Source organism: Toxoplasma gondii, chromosome VIIa (genome assembly GCF_000006565.2).
Source record: "Toxoplasma gondii ME49 chromosome VIIa, whole genome shotgun sequence".
Classification (NCBI taxonomy): Eukaryota; Apicomplexa; class Conoidasida; order Eucoccidiorida; family Sarcocystidae; genus Toxoplasma; species Toxoplasma gondii.
In genome coordinates, this window is record NC_031474.1 from 810,688 (window position 1) to 831,350 (window position 20,663).

Below are 20,663 nucleotides of genomic sequence, written 5' to 3' on the forward strand. Positions count from 1 at the left end.
ACCGTTAACCGGTTCTACCATGTTGCCAGAGGGTGACGGACAAGCGACTTCCTTCAGCCCGACGTCGCCGGGAGTGACATTTTACTATAGACAGCCTCAGTACACTGTGTGTTGCCTTCCTCCAGCTAGTTAGAGGCGTCGCAGCCTTTGAGAGCAAGGCGTTCATATCGGCATCAACTGATCACGGGGTTATCACCTTGCCTGGCTAAAAGTCTGATACTGTCCTCTCGCACCGACACGCAGACTAGAATGAGTGCTTGGTGCCCGTTTTACCATTCTGTGAATGATGCGGCGCTCTCTAGGAGACTAAGCCGGATCGAAGGAACTTGGGAAGCACCATAGAATAGTGCAGACTTTTAATCTGCTACCAGGATGACCAACCGAACGACGGTTATTGGCTCGACCATACAGGAGCAATGTATTCTGCAATGGTAATCGGGTGGTGAGCGTCTAAAGCACGGGCGCTTGGTGACAAAAACTCCCCGATATAGGAGACTGCTTCCGTTTAACCTACCGCTTCAAGAGTTTTCTTTGAGATGAGAACTCAACTTTGAAGAGCCTTGGCTTTTAGTAAGTCTCAGCTTGACTGCACCTCCGGCCTAGCTGGTGATGTGCTCAAAGTTGCCCTGAGTACTGAGGTTTGTGCCACATCCCGAAGCCCTGGAAAAGCGCACAGGGCCTTACTATTAAGCTTAGCCTAATAGGAAGGGATTTTATGCCGTCTTAGATGTCTTGAAGAGCCCTAGAAGTAGCATTCGTGGCAACATGGTATACTGGTGTGGCGGGGCGGACAAGACATCCAAAAGAATAAGTCCGTCCATCTGTTCGGAGGAACATCAAATACCCCTAGGGCACACCGTTCTACCATATAATTCCATAAAAACCCTTCTACAGTCGAGAAGCTAACGAATGCCACTTCTATCGGAATTCGTCTGCTATTGTGCTTTCCTTACGGTGTGTGTTCGTCTCTAGGCTGGTGGGTGTGCACTCACGGGCTCGCCACTGTTTCCGGTGTGGTGTCTCCATGTGGCGTTACAAATCAGACGAAAAACCAATTCCAGAATGCTGACAAACTCATACGGGAACAAGTGAAGAATTGGGCCTCATTGCTGATCAAGCAACTTGGATCTCTAACGGCAGGGTGTTCGTCGCTGTGTCGGTGCCCACTCGAAATAGGTTGTGCAAACTGCTTTTCGCAGCCATTCTGCGCTATCGCTGAGAACAGCGGACATCCAGTCACACAGTCTTAGCCGGTTTTCTTCTTTTGTTCGGGGCCAACTGGAGGTGTCAAGTCGTGCTGCATCTTCGCTGTATTTTTTGCATGGGCAAAGCTTGGGAAAAATGTAGTCGTCACGGATTTGCACATTGTTATTATGTCTGGGGCGCGACTGCCTCGTGTGTTTCGGTCACTCCTCTCTTCTCTTCGCATCTGATGCTCTCTCCACTCGTATATCTATAAAGACACGCAAACAGACTTTCTCATTTTAGCTTCACCACGCGCGTTCTCGTGACTGCTGGGTACATTCACTTTTCATAGTATAGGAGGCGGGCAGCTATCAACAGTTTCACTGCATCCGACGATTATTTCTCTCGGTTGTTTATTCTACCAGTACCCTGTCGACTGCATTTTTAAAACCGTATTTTCGATACATTCTAGATTCTCGAGGAAGTCAATCATCTGTCAACACGCGCTTGCGGTCTCGCTCTGGGAGGCCGTCGCGTCTCTCACCATGCTATATCGACTGGACTCGCTGGCAGGGCTTCTTCTGTTGTCTCGTCCTATCTTCTTCCAGCGTCCGATTTTCCTCCTTTGGACGTTTTCCAGCGACACACTCCATATTATAGGTAAGTGATCTCACGAATCCTCGTTGCAGAGTTCGTTTTTCTGCCAGCACTTGAACAGGCAAAATGGGAGCCAGCGGGAATTTCGCTCGTCTCTCTTCCTCAGATCCGGCTTGATTGAGCTGTTCCGGTTTCACGTGATCTGGCAACTTCTGTGAAGACAATTTAGCTGTTCAGGTCTAGATCGTTTAGCTGCTCTGGCAGAAACTGCTTTGGCTGTTGCAGTGTAGGCCGCTTCGCTATCCGGGTGTTGGATGTTTAATTTTTTTACTTTCCTGCGTGTCCGTCCTTGGGCAGAGTCTCAGTGGTACGTTTATTTTTTTGCTTTTCTGCGCACTCGCGGAGGGTTTTCCGAACCCAATCTCTTTACCCCCACTCGCCTTTGTCCCTCTTTTCCTCATACAAACCAAGACCTCTCGTGTTCCTGTTGTGTCACATGCTCACGAAAGAAGCGAGGAGCTTTTCCCAAACCAGATCCGCACCCATCCGTCCTGCCAGTTGTTTTTCGCGTTTTGCCTCTCTGACAAAGCGAACTCCACGTTCAGCCACGTCGTCGCAAAGCAGCACTGTGTCACGTCGGTTCCCAGCGTCGTTTTGTCTCTTCTTCCTCTGCAGCTCCTCCGGTGTGCTGCTCGGTGATACGTGCGCAGGTTTTTGAGCGTCCCTGCGGAACATGGAGAATTTCCGACCCGGTCCTGGGCTAGCCCCGCAGGCCAGGGCGCCACCAGCATGCCGTCGGAGCCGGCGTCGACAGGTGTCTCCATGCCCTTCGTTCGAGTCTGTCTTCGCCCCCCTTGTGCAAGGGGCGGGGCAGCCTTTTTCTGGGTGCATCCGCTCTCGCCTTTTGGGTACATCAGATATCGCTTTGTCTGAAGCTCTCTGCAGGCAGTCTGCGCCTGACTCCATGCCCTCGCTGACTCCGAGTAACCACTCTTCGCCGTCCATCGATCGCAGGGCGGCTTCTTTCTGCCCGTCTCCTTCGTTCTTTACCCGCTCCCCTCCGGCTGCCCCAGCGGCGACGAACGGCTCTGAGGGCGAGGATGACCCCTTCTGCCTGCCTTCGCCTGACACAGAGGCCGACTGGGAGGCAAAGCGGTTTCTTCCCTCATTCTCAGATATTCAACGGGTGTTTGCGGACCCGCCGCCCAGACGTGCGAGGTCGAGTCGAAGCTCGCAGAGAAGCGGAAGCGTTCTCAGTGGCGCAGGCAGCGATGGAGACGAGCGATCTTCTTGCTCTTCGAGTCCCTCCCCTTTGCCCGCGACCGCATGTTGGAGAGGCTCCGATGCGTCGCTTTCAGATCGAGAGGGACAAGCCGAGGCCGCGTCTCCACGCTACTGGAGGCAAACAGTTGAGAAGGCGGGAGACATGCCCAACGCAAAACGCGTTCACCCAGTTCGCAGTCGGGTGCCCGACTTTACCACACAAGCAGCTCTGAATCATGGCCCTTCGGGCAGTCACAGCGACAGTGCTGAAGTCTGCAGGGCGCGGCCAGCGCAGTGGCCGAATTCGCCGTCAGCTGTCCCGCCGTTTCATCCCTATCGAGCTGGGTTGCCGGCTGTAGATTCTTCCCCTTCAGGTGCAAGATATGAGAAAACAGAATTGATGCGTCGGTCAGTGGAACGTGGACTACCGCACACCTCTACCTGTGGCGACGTCTCAGCCCCTGTCGACTGTTGGGCTGCAGAAAGAGCAAGCTCTCCACCAGTTTCTGCGGTCGGTGCCTCCCCTGCTACGTCTCTAACTCCTCACAGTTCTGTCTCCCCTGCGAACGCAGATCCCGACCGACCCTCGAATCAGTCTCCACTCCCTAAGTCCCCTCCTTGTCAACCGGGAGACGTCGATCCGGTTTCGGTCCATGGCGGCTTGCGGCGAACAACCAGTTGTCGGCCTACACCTGCTTCTGTCTCTCCGTATGCGGCGCCTTCCACGGTTGCGTTTTCTGCGCCACAGTGTTGTTTCGGAGACGAGGAGCCGGGCGGGAGGAGTCAAGTGGAGGTGCCAACTTCAGTCTCGGTTTCGAGCGGGCCTTCAAATGTCGAGAGCCGTTGGAGCAACTCTTTGCGGTTCAACCCGCGCACGGGAAAGATTGAGGCGCCTCCGGAGGACGGCGAGGCTTCGAGGCATCGCAGCAAGGGGGCCATTTCGCCGTCGCTTACCCCGGATGGGGCTTTGCCTTCCGCTGAGACGAGCGGTTCGCTAGACGGCAGCCAAGCGTTCCCTGGGCGGTCCTCTGGAGCGGGCCCATTGAGGAAGTTGGAGAATGGCTTAGGGCCTCTTGGGGGCAAGGTGACGTTTCCTCCCAGACAGTCCACACTGTACGCGCTGCACGCGCCGCAGCCACACTCCCCCCCAGCAGTAACGTCTCCTGGGAATTCAAAGATGCGTCTCTCCTCGTTGGAGACAGGGCGCCCACATCCTCAGTGGCAGCTTCCCGGGGCGCCGATGGGTGGCTCGTCTTCTGGGCCGAAGGTTAGGCCCGGACGAACTGGCCGTGAAGACGCGGATTTGCATTCGTCGACGACGCCGCTTTGCGTGTCGCCCCAGCCCGTGCTAGCGCAGACTTCTGCGCGTGTGGCCCAAGCTGTGGCGGCCCCAGTTGAAGAGGAGACAGGTCGCCTCGACGGCAGCAGCGGGATACGAAGTGGTGTCGCCTCTGGAGGGCCTGCGACGCAGGGCGGTGCCAGCGTACTTGCAGCGTCACGAGCGACATGTCTAGCAAACGATAACGAAGTCAGAGGCGGGTACGAAACGAGGAGGCGGGACCACAGTTCGCACTCCCCTGATGCGTCTATCCCTATTCCTTCAGTTGCATGGCGGGGTCCAGGCGTGTTGTACGAGGCGACGGACGAGACACTGGCAGAAGCGGAAGAGCTCCTGGCCAGAAACGAAGCGAGGCGAAGCATCGCACGAGACTGGCCACCACGTGGGCACAGTTCACGCGTAAACGAGGCAATGACAAACTCGGTTACGAAGGCAGCCCGGCTGCCTGGCCTTGAGACCCCTGCACAGACTGACGCGTCCTCAGACCGTCGGACTGACGCTGTGCAGGTTCTACGTCTGTCTCCGGGCATCGGAGATTCGTCCCCGAAAGCTGGCGTGGCTGCAGAGATTCTCCCACCGACCCAGGGCTCCATGAAGGCGTTGGCGACGAGGGGTTTGGGCATCGGCTCGCCGAGGTACGGCCTGCAGGCGGTGTCTCCGCCGCCGCCGGCTTGCGGGCCTGTGCCCCCCAGTCCCCTCGTTCAGACATGCCTCGTTGCGGAGAGACTACTGGCGATGCGAACGCCCTGGAGGCTTCCCACGACATCGATTTTGAAGCGGAACAACATCATGGACATTGTCCTATACCTCGCCACGCTACAAAATCTGTTTCGGGGCCCTGGTCCTAGACGCGATGAACTGATTACCCGTGTGAAGAGAAGAAAGCGAATGAGCAGCCTGTTGTCGCAGCTGAGAGAGGAGTGCAGCTCAAGAGACGCATCTGCCTCACTCGTAGGTCCCAGCGGAAGCCTTTTTTTGCAGGAAATGAGAGACGGCGTCGAGGCTTCAGGGTCTCTTGGAGATACTGGAAATCGCGAGACGAGAGCGAAGACCGAAGCAGAGGGAGACAAAGGAACGGTGACGAAGCCAGGTGAGATCGATGCCCTAACAACTCTGCTCGATCAGGAAGATATCGAGACCACGCGAACTGAGCTCGTGCGCCTCCAACAAAGACAGTTCGAACTGGTCGATCTACCTCTGCTGTCCGATTCGCCGTACTTGCTTCCGTCTCAGCAACAACAGTTAGTTCGGCGATTTCTCCAGATGACCCCGTCGCCAGCGAGCGGCTGTTCGGGTCTCGTAGAGTTCAACATTCTGTACGCGTACATTCGCCGAAAACGAGGCGGCTCGTTCGTCGACGTCCCCACGAGGAAGAGTAAAGACGCTTCCAGCTTGGACAATTCGTTCTTCCAGGACTGCGATGAAGACTCGCGCCCCCTAGGAGCCTCAATGCAGTTCATGCTGTCTCAGCTCGACGATACCCCACAGCATTCCAGGACATACAGCCATGCTGGATTCTTCGGTCCCAGCTGGAGCAGCGAAGACTCTGGGCGAGCCGGGAGCCGCGCCCCGGCTGGTTCCAACCGGCGGACGTCGTCCTCCTCTTCCTCGATTCTCTCGGACGATGTCATGGGCGGCTTCAGGTTGGGCTCCACGATGAACCCAATGGAGGTGAAGGCGGCACTGCAGCTGGTGCGGCGGGCTGTCCAGGTCGCCGACATGGCCGCCGGAGACAAGGTTGTGCCTGAAGGGTCCGACAGGCCTGATGGAGCCCACGGAGATGTATCCTGGGACCAGTCGGTGAAGACTGTCTCTGAGGCCACGGCCGGTCTCATGAACCTGCTTGAGGAAGAAACGCAGAGCTTCCACACAGCTTGGACGGGTGGGGAGAAGAACAGCTCGAGTCGCCATGAAGACGGGAACTCGTTGGGGCTCGCAGATGTCCTCTCGGTCCTGTATCCATCCCCCCCGGTGTTCGTCATCTGGGATATCGTCCCCGCCGTCGCGGCCTGCTCGTCCCACGCCGGAGCGCCTCTCGGGACCCAATCTGCACACCGAGGGACGTCCCTTTCAGGGGGGCCAACTACTAGCTCCACCGACGCTTTGTCAGAGGGTCCGTCATGTGGACCTTCACATTCCCGATCGGGCTCCGCTGGTTCTGGATCTGTCTCAAATCCCTCCGTCGCCTTTTCGAACTCCGGCGGAGTCACAGCTCGCGCTTTGCGGCGACGCACTGAGGCACCAGGTGGCCCTGGGGCGAGGGAGGGCTCCGGCGCCCTGGCCGCGAGCCCCAGAGGCGAGGGCGGACTGCACCACTCGTTCGGCCAAGGAGACGCAGTATCTCTCTCGGCGCCATCGGCGGCTCCTACGGGGTTCGAGGACTTTTACAGACTTTTTCGGGACCAGGTGCTCCGGTATCAGACCACTGAAGTCGGGGCGCCCACCCTCCAGCTCCTCGTGCACTTTTGCTCGTCGGTTGCCTTTTGGCTTCAACTCGACCGGCACCAGCACTTCGCCGTTATCAACATCGATCCAGGATGCGGGTTCCAGGGGCTCCTGCTTCTCGCCTGTGCGGCTCTCGTTCGGTCCAAATGGACGGCGGCCGAAGTCCTTCAGATGCTGCGGCGCTCGTCGATCGCAGCTCAGGATGGGGGCCAGCTGGAGCGCCGTCTCCGAGGGGGGGCTGGCTGCCTAACTCAGCAAAACGGAGACGCGAGCTGTAGGGCCGCGCCTGGGAGACAAGGGTCGGGCAGCGGTTCCATTGGGGGCCTCACGTCGCGAAAACTGGGAGACAAAGGCCGCTCCGGCAGGGCCAAGAAGAAAACGTGGGGAGTCATCTGCTGGCAAGATGCCGAGGAGTGGCCCCCGAGCTGCAGGCGGTATCTCCACTACTTCGACAGGCTTGTCAAGAGAGGCGGCGTAGAGGTAAGCACACAACAGTCAAGTCGACAACTTCGACTTTGTTGCTGTGTCTACTCAGACGATGTTTGGCGTTGGTAGGAGGAGGGGTAGAAGGGAGAAGTAGAAAGCGCTGCAGGCATATCGCACTCTTTCTCGCAAATTACGTATAAGTTGCTGAGACTAGCAGTGGAGAACTGTTCGGATTTTGATGCGTGAGAGCGTTTCTGTTCATTCACTGTTGGCGCCAGAGAAGGAATAACTCGATTTCACTGACATGTCTTTGCCCTGCTCTATACAAGTGCTAACCCTCTATTTCCCCTTTGTGGTTTTCGCGGTTTCTTCATTTTGATGTCTGCTTTTGTGTTTGGGAGTTCTGTGTACAGTTCACGGTGCCTCCGTCGTCGGCGGACGCAGAAGAAAGCGGGAGCAAGTCGGTGTCTCCGCCAAGCCCGCTGTCTCTCTTCGGGTTCCAGAGTGTAGGCGAGACGTCTCCGTTTCCGTCCCGAACCCCGTCGCCCACGAACTGCGGGCGCGAGACTCCGGGGCACAAGAAGTTCGGCGTTCCGTCTACTCCGTATCGCCTCAAAAACATCATCATGGAGAACTTCACACCGCCCGCAGAGCTGGTGTGTGTGGAGGTCTATGAAGTGTCTCTGTGCTTCGGCTGCCGGTGCCGGTCGGCCTCACCGCATGCGACCGTGGGGACGGAGACCCGCCAGCCGTTTGACGCGAGAGGAGTCGAGGGATCGACAAGTCAGCGAGACTCGCTGGAGAGAAAATCGCGTGGGATAGAGAATTCACCGGCGGAGTCTTGCGCCTCGCCTGGGGCGCCTTCTCTCAGCTCCGGTGGATCGACGACCGCGTCGACGAGCGTCAGCGTGCAGAAAGAAGGCGAATCGTCAGGTGGTACATTTCTTTCGCCTCGACTGAAGTTGCCTAAAAACCTATTCAAGAAGCGCAGCGGGTCTCCTGGTGGGAACGACGGACTCGCGAAAGGGCAGGAGAAGGGCGAAGGACGCGCAAGCGCTCAAGGTGGTTCCTCCAGTTGCCTTGCATCTTCGGCGGGAACCGTGACGATGCACTCGAGCTTGTACGCCCATCCGTACATCAAGGCCCTCCGGCAGCAAGAACTCCTCTGCTCGAGGAAGACTGGAGCCAGCGCAGGCCTCCCCGACCGCGTTCCCTTGCTGCTGGAACCAGCGGGACCCCTTGGTCATTTAGTACCCTGCTGTGTGGTGGCGTCGGCGCCGCCGGTGCCTGTCCCCGGCGTAGAGGCGAGGCGGAGCTTTGAGCCGCCCGATCAAGACGCGACACGGAAGACTGCATCCGGAGACGGCTGTGAAGGCAGTTCGACTTCGGGCTCTGTGAACGCGTCGGTTCCACACTCGCCGACGGTCTTGTCACAGTCGAGAGATCACCTGATGCGCCGCAGCGGCTCGCGAAGGACTCCCGCAGCAGGGGCAGAAGAGGAACTCCGAAAGGGGACGCTCTGTTGCCCCATGTGCTGTGTGGGCCGAAGCGTGGGACGGAAAAGCTCGGGGCCATCCTTCCAGGGGACTCGACTGGGTACCAGCGGACCTGCTGGGAGCTCAAGGGGACAAGACGAGGAGATTCGCGATCCGCAGGCAGATGACAGCAGCCGCTTACCTGGCCTGCCTTTGGGGGAAGTCGTCAAAGAGCAGTTCATTCTACGAGCGTGTGTGAACAACTACCAGCTGATGGCGGCCGACACCATGGAAGGTGGGCAGACGTCGCTTGTGTTTGACTTTTCTCACAATCGCGAAGGCGACGACCAGTACCTTGTTCTCTCCGGCGATCTCCTCTTCGCGTTTCGCCAGCTAGCTGCAACTCCAAAGCACTCCGCCTCTCCGGAGGACGCAGACGCTCCCCCGGGGAAGGAGGGAGGCAAAGGACAACAAGAGCGAGAAAAGGTTGCCCGTCGCTGGAGTGGCGGCGCTTTAAAAACGGATCAACGAGGCTCGAAAAAAATTGAGTGGGGAACTGGCCAGCAAGTCTTCGCCACTTTCTCGTTTCACACAGGTGAGCGCGCTGCAAAGGGAATGCAGCTGTCGGGATGGATTTGGTCCCGTTGTGAGCGACTCCCCTTTTTTTTGATTTAAAGGAGGGTTTCTATTTTCGACAGCTAGAGAACATGCGGTGTTAAAAGGAGTTCCATTCACACCCGGTCGTTTGTTAGTATAACGTTTGGTAGCTTCAACGAATCGTGAAAAAGCTTTGGGAAACGAGGGTGGCGACGCCACCTGAAAGACCTGAGTAGCTGTAGGGTCGGGCTGTGTTGCTGGGTGGTAGAGGACTCATTTTCGGGTGCCCTAAGGTCGCGCAGCTTCCTCTCCGGTTTGCCAGTGAAGGTTGGCGTTTTCGTGACCTGAGTAAGCTGGGAACATTGAGAATTCTGCTGTCTGCACGAGGACGCCAGGTTGCGTTGTTTGCTTTAAAGTGCCTTGCTTGTTGTCCCCGCTGTCGCGCGTACAGGGTTCATGGTGCAGGGAACTACGGACGTGCAACAATTGACCAAGGAAGACTTGGACACGTACGACTCGTCTCACCGGGATTTGATTCCCGATGGTCTTCGTGTGTCTCTGATTTTCGAGCCCGTTCGTCCATCCCTCTTCGAGACGGGACCGGCGGTCCGCCGTCCGTCCCGGACCTTGTCGCCGTCGCCTCCGGTCTCGAGCCTGCCGGCGTCACTGTCGCCTGGTACCCCAGGGTTCCCGGCGGCGAGCGGCGTCGACTGCGCTGTGGGTGAGAGGTCGGCGACGAGCCCTGAGGCGACGGCAACGACCCCGGCGAGAGCGGACAGCGTCTTCGCCGCGTCGACGTGTGACGAGGGCCGTACGGCGAGTCCCAGGTCTTCCTCGCCGTCGCTCAGAGCTGGGGCTCTTTCGGACGCTCGGAGCGATGACGGGAAGAAGGGTGCCGATGAGCAAGAGACGGGGGATCGAAGAGAGAAAAACGAACCAGGGCGAACTAAGAGGTTAGAGGAAGAGAGCGATCAACGAGGGCGGTATGGCGGTGGAACGGGCCTTGGAGCCCTGGCCTCGTGGCTCGGCTTCCCCGGAAGCGGGACGTCATCGCGGGCCTCCGCTGGAGACACCAGCGAGCAGCGTCTGGGACGAGCGGACGGCGACTTGTGTGGCCCAATTTCGCCTTGCAATAAGATGACTGACGAGCAACGGCGATTGCTGAGAATGATGCACGACCAACAGGAGAAACACAAGGGCCAGGAGGCGGAGAAGCAAAGAGCCGCTCAAGTCTCCCGAGGAGACGCAGAATGGAACCGATGGAAGGACTACATTCTCTGGCGCGCTCAACAGTGGGTAGGCCAGCCCAAGCCGGACCGAAGGGAGTTCTGGAGACGCCACATTGGAGTCGTGGACGAGGTCCAGCTATGGAGGCTTTCGAACTTGACGGGGTGCGGCCGTGACAACTGCTTAGTGGCGCTCAAAGTCTGTTGTAACGACGTGGCAGATGCGCTGATGTTCCTGTCTCTGTACTTTGCGTCGACTACGTGCCCAACCCTCGTTCACCTCTTTCCTTCTCCTCTCCCGCTTTCCCTGCCAGATCGAGACTTTCTTTTGCGGCAAGCCGCCTATCCCGCATCGACGGATGTGGACGTCAAGGCGTCAAGAACCCTATCGAATGCGTCCCCTCACGCCGCTTTCTCAGAAGCGTCCAGTTCAGCTCTCCCAGGGGTCACCGCCATTCAAGACGCAGACGCGAAAGAGGGCACCCTCATGCCACTGGGTCCGACAGCAGCCCCGTCTGTGGGTTCGAGGGGTCCCTCTGTCTCTTCGGGTCAGACTGCGACCCCTGGCGAGCCCCAACCGACGACTGTCGCCATAGCCTCCCCCCACCTGCGAGTGTCTGAAGGCCAAGGAAGCGTCTCCAAACCGGTGGCCCGCAGCGGCTTTTTTTCGAGCGAGTATCCTCAACCTGCGTCAGGTTCGCTCCCCTCTGGGACAGGGTCTTGTCATGGCAGGGAGACAGGAGAGCGTGGAGCCGGGGAGGACACTCGAGAGTCTGCCTTTTCTGGAGACCCGGTGCACGATCCTAGTGGAGATGCTGGAGCAGCGAGATGTTTCCCAGGCCGGGTTGGTGAGCAGGGCGTTGAGGCGTCCGCCGGGATATATCGAACGGTTTCGACCTCGTCTATCTTGTCCACCGCAAGTGCTTCGGGATTCGGCACCGCGGGTGCTTCGTCGGCTTATATGCGGAGCCGAGTCGCCTCGGGCGTCGATCCCAGCCTAGGCTTCGGCATCGAAGATGCCTGCGGCTCCAGTGGGCCTAACAGTCCGACCGCGGTCATGAGCGAAGGCGGTAGTTTGGAGCCCGATAGAACCCTAGGATCCTTCGGTGGCTGGAGGCGCCAGCGTCGAATGGCGCCGGTGCCCCAGAGGCCGGGCCAGCTGAAGCCTCGTCAGACGCCGGCTTGTTCTTCCTCCACAGCTCAACCTCCGAGGGGTCCATTGGCAGGGGCGAGCCTGCCGACTCATGGATTGTCTCTCACAGGCGCGGTGCCGTTGAGACGCGCTCACAGCGTGGGCGGCCCCTCGGAAGCGTCTCATCTTGTTTCAGCTTCCACTCATCAGGGGTTGCGTGCTGGACTGGCACCACCGGCGATTTTCGAAGAGCTTCCGTGGGGCTCGTTTGCACAAGGCAGTGGCGAAAGGTCACTAGCCGTTCCCAGGGGGCACCAAAATGTCTTCCCCACATGCGGCACTCTTGCAGCTGTCGCCGAAGGTAGAGCGATGCAGCCGGGTACTCTGGGAGCGTGTGCTATGGGGACAGGAGCCCCAGGGTTTGTCACTGGCTATGCCTGTATGGAAGAGGAGAGCAGCAAGGCATCGGGGAGTGAACCCGGTTTTTCCGGTGCCCAAGTCGTGGCGCCCGGAGCGGCCAGTCAGCCTGGAGGTACTGGAGGTGGCGCCGTCGTTCTCGCAGAAACGACCGACAGAGAAAATAAAGAAGCGGAAAGCCCGGCTGTCGTCCTTGTCGGTGCCAGCAATGAAGGCAAAGAACTGTATACTGTCAGGCTGCCTTCTGGACGTCTTGTTCGCTTCTCTATCGACCAGCGGAAAGCCACGGACGGTCAAGACACTGTTGTGCATGCATCCGACGTCGTCCCGGCGCCAACCGGAGACACGGGCTCTCGGGCCCCAAGTCATGATGAAGGCGCGACCGCCGGGTCTGTCGGGCCTGCTGGGGACGCCCTGACTCGGGGACATTCACGCGTGTGCAGAGCGAATGCCTCGATTCTTTCAGGGGGCGAGACGAGTGCACGAGGTGACAACACTAATGCCTCTGGGAAGCTCGAGTCTGCCGTTAGCACTGGGCCAGTTTCGAGTTGCTTCGCTAGCTCAGGAGGTGAAGAGGCAGCTGTACCTGGTTGCCGTATAGGCGTCCAGCGAGCGCAGATCGGCTCCGAAGAGGGGGTCGGCAAATGCGAAGGTGTTATTCGGTCAGGCGTCGAGGCTCAGGTTCCCGCTGGGGCGCTGAGCACGGTCTCTGTTTCTGCAGCCGGCGGAAACGGATTCCCAGCAGGGGACAGTGAAACGAGGCCGGTACATAAGGTCGTCGTCCCATCGGTTCCAGGGTCGTCAGTCCCCACGAGTGGCATGCTGGTTCCTGGTGCAACTGAAGGAGACACTAAGGAGGGAGGTGAGACGGCCACAGGCGCTGGAACCCAAGGAAGTACTGTGTTCTTAGGGACGCCTCCTCAGGTGAATATGCTAGGGCAGGGTAGCGGAGGGCCTGGCGGCAGCCCCCCTGTTGGCAGTGCCTTGGCTGGGACTCCCGGTGTGCAAGGGTCAGTTGGAGGGAGCTCAAGCAACGTCTCTGCCTCTGGAGCATCGCCTGCTGTTCTCAGTGTCAATGCCGGCTCAGGAGATAGCATCTGTCGTCATTCTGTCGACTTGGGCAAAGTTCCGGCGCCACAGCCTCCGACAGCTAGTGGGGACTCGCCTTCGCCTACCGGTTCGTATCCTGGTGCCTCTGACAAATCACAGCAGACCTTCAGTGCGGGTGCTCCTTCAAGTGGGACGAACGCAAGAACCGAAAGCACTCCCGCTGGGGCCGGCGAGACTGGAGCCTCTGGCGAGGCTAAAGCCCCTGCGGCGCCTAAGAAGAAGGCCATGCCCCCGCCCCCGCCTCCGGGTAAAACACCGGGGGACGCGTCTAAGGCCCCTGGAGGGCCTCCGGGGAAAGGCAAAGCACCGCCCCTCCCAAAAGGCAAAAAGGCTCCTCAGCTGGGGAAGGCACCGAAGGCCGGCGGTCCGCCGAAGAAGGCAGACGCCGTGGACCCCATGACGCTACCGCTGCGGAGAAAAATCCACTGGAAAACTCTCGGGAAAGAGCAGATAGAGGTGAGCGCGCGAGCGGGCGGGTACAGATTGGTGGCGGGGGTGGAGAAGGGACAGACATCGAGTATGGAAGGAAGAGGTGAGAACGAGAAATTGACGAGAGACGGAACGATAAAGTAAGCCAGAGATCAAGTGAGGAGGCGTTGTTCTGACAAAACAAGCCGAAGAGGCGAGTGTAAGGGTTGCACGCTGATGAGTTAGAAGACGATTCAGAGACAGTGGACAACAGTGAGTTACATGATCGAGACACACGGTGTAGACACGAGGAAGTGGGGCGAATGAATGACGACCGAGTTCGGATGAACCGCAGTTGATGGTGTTTGGTTTTGTAGTGCTGTGTTCTGAGGCAGTTTCGGTCTTTGAGCGGGTGCGCAAAATGTGTTCGGCGCAACCACTTGACTCTGATGTCACATTCGGCTTCAGATTTGCCTTTTGCTGACTACGAAATGCGTCCTTTCTTTCTCTCTGACCGGTATTTCTTCTCTACAGGGAACGGTCTTCAAGGAGCTCGAAGGCGACCCCGCAATCCCGGACATGTTCGATCCGGAGGCGATTTCGCGGCTCTTCTCCGCAACGCTGACAGTGAAGAGCGACGAGGCTGCTGTGAAGGCCGCACCGAAGAAGGCGGAAGAAAAGAAGCACACAATCCTCGATAACAAGCGAGCGCAAAACGTCGCCATTGTCCTTGCCAGGCTTCCCCTCAGTCTCGATGTGAGCAGAACACCGGGTACATGTTTACATGCCTGCAACTTTATTGCGCTTTTGTCCAGACGAAGGCTCGAAATTCACTGGAGGGTGGAGGGCGCGTGATGTGTGCTACACACAAATCGAGTTCGTATGTGGCGGCTCATCCTAGTTCACGTGTGGTGCACTTGTGCATTTGGCATTTGTAACTCGTCATGCATGGATCGACTCCCTGGCGCCTATGTAAATCTATAAATGCTCATTCACATGAAGATGTATATGTTCTTGTGTAACATTGTGAATGAGCATGTTGAGGGGGTAAGAACTCGTCTGTCCAAGTGTGACTTTGGACGCCAGCCGATGATCTTCGGAGGAGCTCCTACTGTCTCCTGCCCTTCCGCTCTCTCTCAGGCAATCGCCCAGAAGATGCTACACCTGGACACCGAGGGACTGACCGTCGACATTCTGCAGAAAGTCGAGCAAGTGGCGCCGACGCCCGAGGAGCTGGTGAAGTTTCGCGAGTACGAAGAGTTGAAGAAAACGGAGAATACAGGCGATCTGCGAGATGTGGAGAAGAAAATGACGGCCTTGATCCCCGTCACGCGCCTCTCCTCTCGAGTCCGTGTTATGCAGACGGCCCTTCAGTGGGAGAAAGTTGTGGAGGAAATCGAGAAGCAGCTGGCTCTCCTGTGCAAAGCAGCCGACGAAGTAAGTGATGTCGAGGAAGGGGCGACGCCAAAAGATGGGGTCAACCTCGAAACTACTCAGCTGTCGCTGTAGCTTCCTTCGTACCGCTGCGTGGTGTATTTGATATCGAAGGACGCGGGGTCTATGGTCCCTTCTACGGGATGTGCGTTTGCTGACTCTTCTGGTCTTCCTCCAAAGAGGCATTGCGAGGACGGAAAGTGTCATTTGACTTTCTCAATCCTTCTTCCTGGCTGCTGTGGACCTGCCGCATCCGTTCACATTATATATATAGATATATATATGAGTTCCATAGTGTGACCGTATACGAATAGGCGAGCGATACAATGATCTGTTGTCGTCAATTTGCAGTTCGGCCTTGTCGATATTTAGAAGCTCCACACTTGAAAGGAAATGACAGTCTGAGTTTGCTTTTTCTCTTTCCTCTCTCCGGCTCTGATGCCTGCTGTTTGCTAACAATATCGATTAGTCGCTGTGGCGTATGTCGTGGGGAAGGCTCTGGTTTGCAAGACTCCGGGTGTTGTACTGAAGAGCGATAACCTGCTTCTCCAGCTTTTTTGTGTGTAAGGGAATTTAACGTTTCATCCGATAGTCCACACTACATCTGACCATGTTTATTACTTTTATGAACCTAGGTTGGTTGAATGAGTCAGACTGTCCTGGTAATGTCAGTGTCTATCTTGCATAATGGAGCATCAACTTAGATGCACAGGCGAGCACGATTAATCAGGTGTTGAAAGATTGACAGAGGCGATTCTTCGCGTTGACGTTTCCGTCTACACGTTCTGCAGGCTCACAACAGCCGAAAGTTCCGCAGCCTTCTCCAAGCAGTTTTGCAGTGGGGCAACTACGTGAACCACGGGGTAAAGAAGGCTCCAAAGGGCCAGGAGGTGTCTAGTGAGTCGGAGGCAAGGAAAGCAGAGACGACGTCCCCGACAGAAGGCGATCGTAGAGAAAACCGACAGACCCTGCAGCAACTCCCTCCCATTCTTTTGGTCAAGGAGCTTCCGACGAAAGGGTTCAAGCTCGCATCTCTCGAGAAGCTCATGGAGTTCAGAACAACGGTCGACAAGTCGATTTGCTCTCTTCACTTCATCATTTCGAATCTGGTGAGAGCTAGCACCAGGTGACAGTCGTCTGGCTGGAGAAACGGTGATTGTTGTGTTGTCGCATCATCCCATTGACAGAGACTACGTTATGCGAGGACATCCCAGCTGTGAGACAGAGATCTTGACGTAGTCGGATAAGTAGGTAGTTTTTTTCTGCACCAGGTGAGGGGTCGCTGTCGATTCAGAATGGCCACTGGGCGGTGTAGAACGTGAATTCGTTTGTTTTTACGTGGTACGTGTCACCTGAATTCGATCTACAACCGAAGATTAAGAGGGATGTGGGTGAGGTGGTCTGATTGTGGCTACCGGTCGGAAACACGGCCTTCTTACGTCCGTTTACAAGGTCACTTTGGATTTCAAAGTATTCATCCTCAACATGCATTGAAACGCACGCATATTCACTTCTGCGTTTATTGAGATCAATGTGCACCCGTTGGTGCTGACTAAGCCAAGCTATCCATCTGTCTCTATACTTCTATATGGACCATCCGTATGCCGATACACAAGATAGCGGCACTCACGTGAAGCGTTTGATGCGGCTCTGGTGTTAGGTTTCCCGTGCGTATGATCTCTATTTCGTGCCTGCCTTCAGATCGTGTCTCTCCCTGAGCTGGATATCTTGGACCTGGCGTCAGACATGCCCTCCTTGGAGGCCGCAGCACGTCTGTCTGACGAGTCAATCGACGCACCCGTCTCGTACCTTAGAAATGAAGCAGCTTTCCTGTTGTCTCAGATTCACGCAATAAAGCAGGTGCTTGCTGCAAAAGACGCGACGGCTACGGACCCGTCCGGAGCCCCGCGCCCCAGTGGGAGCAAGCCGCAGACCGACGAGGCTCTGCATGCGGAGCTGACGCGACTTCAGAAGCTCCACGGCGAGATGGTGCTGACTCTCGAACGTCTGAGAGAAAGCTACTTGAACTGTAAAGCGGTCATTGGCGAGGTCGGGCGGTTTTACGGGGAAGACGGGCCGAAGAAGCCCAGCGCTGGGAAGCACAAGCTGAAGGGACAGGCTGTCTCCGTGGACGCTGGGGGATCTGCGACGGCCGGTGGAGTCATCGCGGAGTGGGAATTTGGCCTGCTGGACCAGTCGCCTTTCGAGCTCTTGTTTAGCATCCTGTCCACGTGTCGGCAGGGTCTGCGCGACGTGCAGGCGAACCCCCGAAAGTATGCGATTCTCTTGGTCGGACGGTTTGCGTCAGAAGAAGAGAAGTGGAAGCTGCTCAAGTTCCACATCGACAACTCGCTTGCGAATCGCAAGCGGGTCACGGGTTGCCGCGGAAGCGACGCAGAGCAGGTCGCTGGACGGCCTCAAGACGCGGACAAGGCGGGGAGCTCTGTGGTGTCTTCACCTCGTACAACGCCCCGTGGAAGTATCGCCTCAAGAGGTGGCAAGAAACTCATAGTTGGGCGGCACGGCCCAGAAGCTGGGGGGACGCCACAGATTCCCCGTGGTCCTCCCAAGAGCGACAACGGCTCTTTCACAGAGACTCAGAGGCTCGGGAGAGGGCTCAGTGAGGGCAGCGAGGACGCTCTTTCCTCTCCTAGATCCGCCGAAAGGAATGGCTCGGCGAGGGGTCGGTTGCCTTCGGGCACGAATGACGGTGCCGGAACGGGGGTTATGCGGTCGTGGAGCCAGGCGGGGAGCAAGACCGCCAGCATGGGCGCTCGCTTCAAGACATCGTCGTCTGAGGCCGTGCATGCGGGGGATGGGATCCGGTCGAAGACAAGACGGAGCTCCGTCTCGCCGCCGTCGAAGGAAGAGAGCTCGAGCCGGCGCGTCTCTGTCGCGACTAGTCACGAGGGAGATACAGACAAGCCTGAGACTCTGCCTGGACCGCGGAACTGGTGTTTCAGGAGTTCCAAGAGCTGCGCCGACTTGTCTGTTCCGCATTGTGGAATGAAGGCAGGGAAGAGGCCTATGCCTCCGACAGGGTCTCATACTCGAGAGGGGAAAGCGATACCTGGGCACATAGCCGAGCTTCAGGCGCTTCTTCAACAACGGGCGTCCAAGTTCGCTGCAGGGATTTCAGTGACTTCTGCGTCTGGCGTCCAGTCGCCGAGTGGTGGAACCTCTGAGGCATCACTTCGGCGGGAAGCTGCGGACCGCTTGCCCCCTGGAGGGAACCGCACACCGCCCACAGTGCGAGGGACAATTGAAAGTGCGTCCAATGCTGATAACCCCTCGAGTCTGCAGACGATGTCCACCCCACGCCCGGTGTCTTTGGGAGGGGCGCAGCCGGCTGAAAGGGACGTGCAAGCCAATGGTGAAAATGAGAGGCTCCGTTTCGATAGTCGAGAGGAGCTGAGGAGCGAGGACTCAAAGAGTAAGGTAGGAGATGAGGACGGCCAAGCGACGTCATCTCCAGGCGAGTCGAATCCGCTGGCCGTAAACTCGTCCGCAGTGATGGAACTCCACTCACGTAGTTCAGCTACTCCCTGCTCCTCTCCTCGTGCGGCAAGGTCGGGGACTGCTGCCGCTGTGGGTTCAGAGCCAAAGACTCCTCGTCTCTTCTCGTATAGTGCGACGGCAATGAATCCTTCTCTGTCTCCTCTGGACGCCCTTCAACCTGCGTTCTCGGATATGGCACTGGCCGCGAGTATCAACAAGGCCCTTTTCGCGGATGACATGGACATAGTGTCGCCGCGAAGCGACGCGGATACCCCGGCTCCAACGACTACACATACCCTATTTTCCCCGTGTGGGCTGTCTCTCTTTCCTAGCGAGCGAGAAGGAGACTGTGAAACGGGCTCGTTCGACTCCCTGGCTCCCGCCGTCAGTGCACCGCACCATTTCCCCTCTTCGAGGAGTCGCCCTGCGACTCCGTTTCCTGTGGAGGAATCTGAGCACCTCGCGAACGCAGGCAGCCACCAGGGGCCAGGAGCATTGACCGGGACAACAGCAAAACAACACCCAGCCCACAAAGGGAATAGCCACGCAGTGAGGGCTGGAGCGGTTGTTTTTGTCCCCCTTGACGATAGCGACCCCTCCGCAATAGTGGGGATGAACTTCCAGTCAACACCAGGCATCGGGAATGAGCTGCTTTCCGAGGCTGGCGACAACCACCCGACCGCGGCAAAGGGCGAGGAGTCTGCTTCAAAACTGAGACCTGATGAAGATACTCAGAGAGGTCAGAGCAAGCAGGCGTCTCTTGTGAACCAAGACGCTGGCCAGCACGCCATGTCAGGTAGACAGGAGACAGGGGCTGTGGCAACAGAATCTCGGGAAGCTGCATCTAAAGAGAACGGAGATGGGACCAAGGTGAAGATCAGATCAACTGCAGATGCTGTGAGTCTTCTGCGGGTGAAAGTTGTTCCCTCGACGCCTGTCTTCTGCTGGGAAGGGGGCGACGTTGTGGCACACCCTGCAGGGCCTCGCGCCCCTCCGTGCCATCGGCGTCCCATCATCTGTCGCCCAAGACGCCCACCTCCACCAGTCGTTGCCAAGCACCCGGTGGGTGCCACTGGACCTAAGGCCCCCGCTACAGCGACGGCGCCACACACTTCGCCTGTGAGGCCTCCACCTGCGACGAATAGGGGTCTGTAGGTTAAGGGCCAACTATCAAGTGTCTCGGATTTCCCGCCTCTGTTAACTTCTTCCCGGTCTGCATCGTTTGCCACTGAATGTCCGAGTGTCTGCTCGTGGCTTCCTCCGCCGTGTTGTGCGCCGATCGAGCGGGCGGCTAAACGGCTTCGGGCCACCTGCTGCAGGGAAAGGGATGGGCTTGGGGGAGGGTTGATTCCCCCAATTGAGGGATAAAATTTTGCATGTCTGGCGTCTGCAGTGCATCTGTACCAGTTCGTCGCGTCACTTCATGCACAGACAGAAATATGCAGATGCGTGCCGCTGCCCTTGTTTTTATCCGAACGATAGGCTGTCCGGTTACTCAAAGGCATCCTAGAGCAACTGACGCATTTTTTCCTCATAATATGAGTAAATACTCGGGGCTTATGAACAAGCCGACCAGTTATGCGCGGCAACATCTGGGGTAGATAGTTGCACACACCTGAGCTGGAGAGCACCTGTGGCAGCAACACTGTGCCACAACGGGCACCACCGCATGCCTCATACAAATCTGTGATATATCTGTGTCTATGTACATATATTAAATAGTGCAGTGACTGTCTGGACATCTAGTAAATCTCTATGAAAATGTCTTAGCTTATGTGTATACTATCAGACGTTGGTAGAGGGTTAGCGGCTAAACATAGAACATGGAAACGATGTCTGAATCTCGGACCGAGTGCGCATTTTGCTTGTGAAACTGCTTTTTCTGAATTGCTCTGGAATAAAGATTTGGTAGTGAGCTTAGCCGCAGAAATTGGAACCGAAGTGAGATGCTATGCCATTGAAGGCCCGTTGACAAACCCCACGCTTTGTTTCCATTCACGCTTTTTAGCTGAATTCGCAAACAACACTACTGCAAACGCTGACCGTGGTGTGCCGAACAGCATACTCATTGTTTAGGAAATTCGTCATCTCTGACAAATACATTCGTCCAG

The 20,663-nt window shown here is 57.2% G+C and overlaps 1 protein-coding gene across 1 annotated transcript; it reads left to right on the forward strand.

The window, feature by feature from the left end:
• Window positions 1–1,178: 1,178 nt before the first annotated feature.
• On the forward strand, window positions 1,179–20,589 carry FRM2 (formin FRM2). The gene is made up of 8 exons (XM_018779365.1): window positions 1,179–1,845; window positions 2,458–7,309; window positions 7,669–9,325; window positions 9,779–13,668; window positions 14,155–14,376; window positions 14,761–15,057; window positions 15,846–16,163; window positions 16,756–20,589. Exons 2-8 carry the CDS (start codon window positions 2,516–2,518, stop codon window positions 19,705–19,707), a joined length of 14,130 nt encoding a protein of 4,709 aa, XP_018637243.1. The 5' UTR covers window positions 1,179–1,845; window positions 2,458–2,515; the 3' UTR covers window positions 19,708–20,589.
• Window positions 20,590–20,663: the final 74 nt, after the last annotated feature.

Coding starts and splice junctions, on each gene's coding strand:
- FRM2 (XM_018779365.1), top strand. CDS start 2,516: ATGGAGAATTTCCGACCCGGTCCTGGGCTAGCCCCGCAGGCCAGGGCG. Junction 9,326..9,778: donor CACTTTCTCGTTTCACACAG/GTGAGCGCGCTG, acceptor TCGCGCGTACAG/GGTTCATGGTGCAGGGAACT. Junction 15,058..15,845: donor TGTGCAAAGCAGCCGACGAA/GTAAGTGATGTC, acceptor CACGTTCTGCAG/GCTCACAACAGCCGAAAGTT.